This window comes from Plectropomus leopardus, unplaced genomic scaffold (assembly GCF_008729295.1).
Source record: "Plectropomus leopardus isolate mb unplaced genomic scaffold, YSFRI_Pleo_2.0 unplaced_scaffold13217, whole genome shotgun sequence".
Lineage (NCBI taxonomy): Eukaryota > Metazoa > Chordata > Actinopteri > Perciformes > Serranidae > Plectropomus > Plectropomus leopardus.
In genome coordinates this window covers 101-4,945 of record NW_024614078.1, presented here as the reverse complement: position 1 = coordinate 4,945, position 4,845 = coordinate 101, and the positions used below count along the sequence as shown (strand labels likewise).

The window sequence follows — 4,845 nt, the reverse complement described above, 5'->3', positions numbered from 1 at the left end:
CACACACACACACACACACACACACACACACACACACACACACACACACAGTAATTCTGCACTTATAATGACCATCATTATCATGATGTATTCCCAAACCCTTAACCGTAACCCTTTGAAACCTGAGCAGTTTGGTTTGTCTTCTTATAAAAACATGGGTAGAAAGCAATGAGCAACTTTACAAATAATGGTCAAAAATTTAGCAGGAAATTAGAAAAAAATACCTGAACATAAGCAAACAAAGAGAAGTTAAACAAACAGGTTCTCTGTAATATAATTTTAAATATATGGTTATAATAAACATATAGTTTTCTGGACTTTTTTTTTTTTTACCAAGAATTTCTTTATTTTATTTTTTTTTTCCAGGTCATTTTCATGCACCGTTTACTAATTTCTTGCAATTTGCAGGACATTTCTTACCAAAGTGCGTATTTTTTCTTTTAGGAAGAAATCAAACCTATTTGCTCAGCTTTCAAGGGTTAACAGCACAGAAAACTGTTGTCGATCCAGGTTTCAAGGGGTTAACACACAGGCACAGTCTAAATATATACTCGCTGCATCACCACAAACCGAAACACAGAACTGAAACCTGCCGTCACTCTGAGGCCGACGGACCAGAAACCAACTTAAAAAGCAGCGATGAATGTTTTAAAATGGTTTCTGAGGCTGATAAAGTTTTCGTTTCATTCGTTTTTGTAAAAATGTATCTACGACCTGCTGAAAAATTACAAAATGTTTGTTGTAAATCTAAAAGTCAAATGAGCAGTCAAACTTTAATGAGACAGCACGTGGCTCACCTCAGCCTTTACCATCGACCCGCACTAATTTAACCCTCAAACGGCCCTGTGAGGAAACAATGACTAGACTAAATGTCCAAAATGTCATCACACTCACATGCACCATAACAGAACTGCTTTCACTTCTATAAATTTACTTTTCTTCTGCTTTTATTCCTGATGATCAACAAAGTCATTCAAACCCGTGGGATTCATTTTTTTTTTGGAAACTTGGTTCCAAAATAAATGTATGTCTTCTGTACTCGCTTCCCTCTTTTTCTCCTGTCTGCTCACGTTTTCGGAGCTTTAGTGTAACTGTGTGACATTGTCTTTGATTAAAAGTTCAGTGACTCTCAGTTATAATATATCACATAAATTAAAATATTCCTATTATAATAATTTGTAGGTGTGTTTTGGTTTAGACTTGAGTCGCTCATGTAAAAATGAGACTTTTTTCCTTAAAACAAAACAAAAAAAACTTCTTTAATTCAGTTTGAATTAAGTCTGAATTAAATTAATTCTGTTTACCACAGTCTGATGTTCTGGACTGACTGGGGGGACCGAGCGGCCGGCGTTTACCGGAGCTACATGGACGGGACCAACGTGTCCTGCATCGTGTCCGAGGGCGTCCGCTGGCCCAACGGCATCACGGCGGACGACCACTGGCTGTACTGGACCGAGGCCTACAGCGACCGCATCGAGAGGGCCGACTTCATGGGGGGCCAAAGGAGCGTTCTCATGGAGGGGCTGCCCCACCCGTACGCCATCGCCGTCTTCAAGGTGAGACTGACTACAAAAACAACACTTTCCTCCAGTCTCGTGAAGATGTCCTCACTATCCGTCCTCACTAATCATCTGTTTGCAGAATGACCTGTACTGGGACGACTGGTCCAGAATGGGGATCTTCAAAGCTTCAAAAGCTGGTTCTCAGAGCAATGAGCTGATTGTGGGCAGACTGACCGGAGTCATGGACCTGAAGATCTTCTATAAGGGCAAGAACCGAGGTAACGGACAGAGAGAGAGGTCGAAAACGCTGCAGACTGGGTTTGTTTCAGACTTTGGATTTTAGTTTCAGACACAAAGTTAAAATTAGGACAGATACTGGACTACAGGTCCCGTCAGGATTACTGCTCAGAGCAGGGACCCTCAGCTGGTTTTGATTAGGGGCCACTTTTACAAAATGACCGGAGTCGCAGCAGCCCAGGTACATGTTTCTAGGATTTTAGGACATTATTAGGATTTAGGGCATTTCCAGGATTTTGGCACATTTCTCAGAATTTAAGGTGGTTTCGAGGACATTTCTAGGATTTTAGGATATTTCAGGATTGACGACATTTCTGAGATTTTATAATGTTTCTCTGAGATTTCAGGATGTTTCTATAACTTTCAGGATTTTAGCCAATTCTCAGATTTTAGGGTATTTCTTGGAATTTAGAAAGTTATAAGGGTTTTAGGGTGTTTTTAGGATTTTAGGATGTTCTGAGATTGTAGGACTTTACTCGAATTTTAGTACATTTGTAGGATTTTAGTGCATTTATCAGATTTTAGGATTTTTTAGGACATTTCTAGAATTGTAGGACTTTTCTAGGATTTTAGCACGTTTCTAAGATTTTAGTTTAGTTTCTCGGCTTTTAGGTTGTTTCTAGGATTTTCAGGATTTCAGATTTTAGGATGTTTCTTGGACTTTAGAAAGTCAGTTAGTGTTTAGGATGTTTTTAGGATTTTCAGGATGTTCTCAGATAGTGGGACTTTTCTAGAATTTTAGTACATTTACCAGATTTTAGGATGTTTCTAGGATTTTAGGATGTTTCCCAGATTGTTGGACATTTCTAGAATTGTAGGACTTTTCCAGGATTTTAGCACATTTCTAAGATTTTAGTTTAGTTTCTCGGCTGTTAGGTTGTTTCTAGGATTTGAGGACATTAGGGTCGTAGCCAGGACCTCCGTCGGATGGTGCAGAGGATCCTCCACAGGCACTTTTTAAGAGCTCTGTTTTGGTGTCATTTATGCACTCTATATATACTAAAAGTACAAATTCCCGCCGGCTGTAAGTGAAGCATCACTGGCTTAGAGAGTTTCAAAACTGTATTCGTTGTCAAACTGAGGTCTGGATCCGCAGGTCATAATGCGTGCGCCGACCAGCCGTGCAGCCTGCTGTGTCTGCCTCAGCCCGGCCACAGACACACCTGTGTCTGCCCCGACGGAGCCCCGACTGTTTCCATGCCCAACGGAGAGCTGCAGTGCCAATGTCCCACCGGGTACCAGCTCCAAAACAACACCTGCGTCAAGACCGGTGAGATAAAAGCACAAACTGCAGAATCGTAATGATCCTGTAAGATACACGACGCTGTCTCTCAGTCTCAGGGGGCGCAGTCTGATTAATTAGTGGTTGCATGTGATCCACTCAGAGCACAGCTGTTTGCCCAACCAGTACCGCTGCTCCAACGGCCGCTGCATCAGCAGCATCTGGAAGTGTGACAGCGACAACGACTGCGGCGACATGAGCGATGAGCAGGAGTGTCGTGAGTATTCAGCCACGTCGTTCTTCTCAGTGTGTAGAGAGACAAAATGCAGCAGCCGTTTACTCATTGAGAATTTTCTTTCAGCCACCACGACCTGTGACCCGTCCAATCAGTTTCGCTGCATGGCCTCGGGTTCCTGCATCCCGCTGGCCTTCAAATGTGACCATGAAGACGACTGTGGAGACAACAGTGATGAGGAGCACTGCGGTAAGATGTGGCTGTTTATCTGCCATCGTGTGTAGCGGAGGCATTATGAAATCAATCAACTGTAGGCGATAACATCCCAGTAACCATGGCGATGAATGTTCAAAACATTAGCAGTTTTATTTCTATTGTAGTCACCACAGTAGCCGTCATTTTTTCCAATCCAAGGTGACGTAGGCGTGTTTTTCTGATTTCACAGAGGAATTGTGGATTCAAAACTTCCGGATGATCCGCTCAACTTTCTCAGAGTTACGTGATGCAATAACAGCTGTTGTAGCTCCTGCTGCATCAGTTCCTACTGACCGGCACATAGACATGGCATCATGTGACCTAGAAAAGTGAAAAAAAGTGTTTCCATTGCAGTTTTTTTAAAAATATAATATAATAAAATTCTTTCAAAAACATTGAAGGAGAAAATGAGCAACAAAGGATGAAATAACACAAAAAATGGCAAGAAATTAGTAAAAAGTACAAGAAAATTATTTGAAAATAATTGAGAAGCAAACACAAAACAATCAAAAAAATGAAAAAATGAAACAAGACTCGGAAAAGTGCTGAAAAATATAATTCTGTAAAATAATTTTGAATATGTAATTATGATCATTAATTAATTAATAATTATTTTTTCTTTTTTCCTAGACATTTCTTCCTTCCTTTTTTAAAAATAATTTTCTGAATCTACAAATTTATGCAATTTGTATTTCATTATTAACCAAGTTGCTCACTTGAAAGAAATCGCACTAATTTGCTCAGCGTTCAAAGGGTTAAATACTGAAAACTGAAAGCAGCACAAGGAAAGTGATGTCGCTCCAAGTTTCAAAGGCTTAAAGTCAATCTAAAACAAAGTGGCGCTTACACAGCAGCAACATTCACCTACATGTTTTTGGTTTTGCTGAACCAGGACAGTGGAAGTACACGCAGTACACTGAAAGTACTAACTGTAGGTTTGACGTGTCTCTCAGAGTCTCACCAGTGCGGCCCTGGAGAATTCACATGTGCACGAGGTGTTTGTATCCGCGAGGCGTGGCGCTGCGACGGAGACAATGACTGCAGAGACTGGTCAGATGAGGCCAACTGCACAGGTGAGGACTGTGTTACTGACTTCATGATAAATCATAAAAAACTGTGGAACTTTTGAGGCAGTCAGACGAGTAATCACACCAGTAAGATTATTTATATATCTGTTTTAATTAAAATCCACTGCCTAAAGATGCTTGTGCAAAGACTTTACATTAAGAGAAGGACATGAGCAACTAAAGCAGAAATTACTCAAAAATTAGCAAGAAATTTGTAAAAAGTACAAAAAAACCCAAACTGAAAATTTGCAAAATAAGAAGAAAAAA

The 4,845-nt window shown here is 40.4% G+C and overlaps 1 protein-coding gene across 1 annotated transcript; it reads left to right on the top strand.

Annotated features, from left to right (window-relative positions):
• Window positions 1-1,254: 1,254 nt before the first annotated feature.
• On the top strand, window positions 1,255-4,584 carry LOC121963909 (sortilin-related receptor-like; the record flags this gene model as incomplete). Its single annotated transcript, XM_042514141.1, has 6 exons — window positions 1,255-1,556; window positions 1,642-1,780; window positions 2,896-3,069; window positions 3,185-3,298; window positions 3,383-3,505; window positions 4,465-4,584. Coding segments are annotated over exons 1-6 (913 nt in total), but the record flags the coding sequence as incomplete, so codon positions are not given.
• Between the last annotated feature and the right edge of the window lie 261 nt (window positions 4,585-4,845).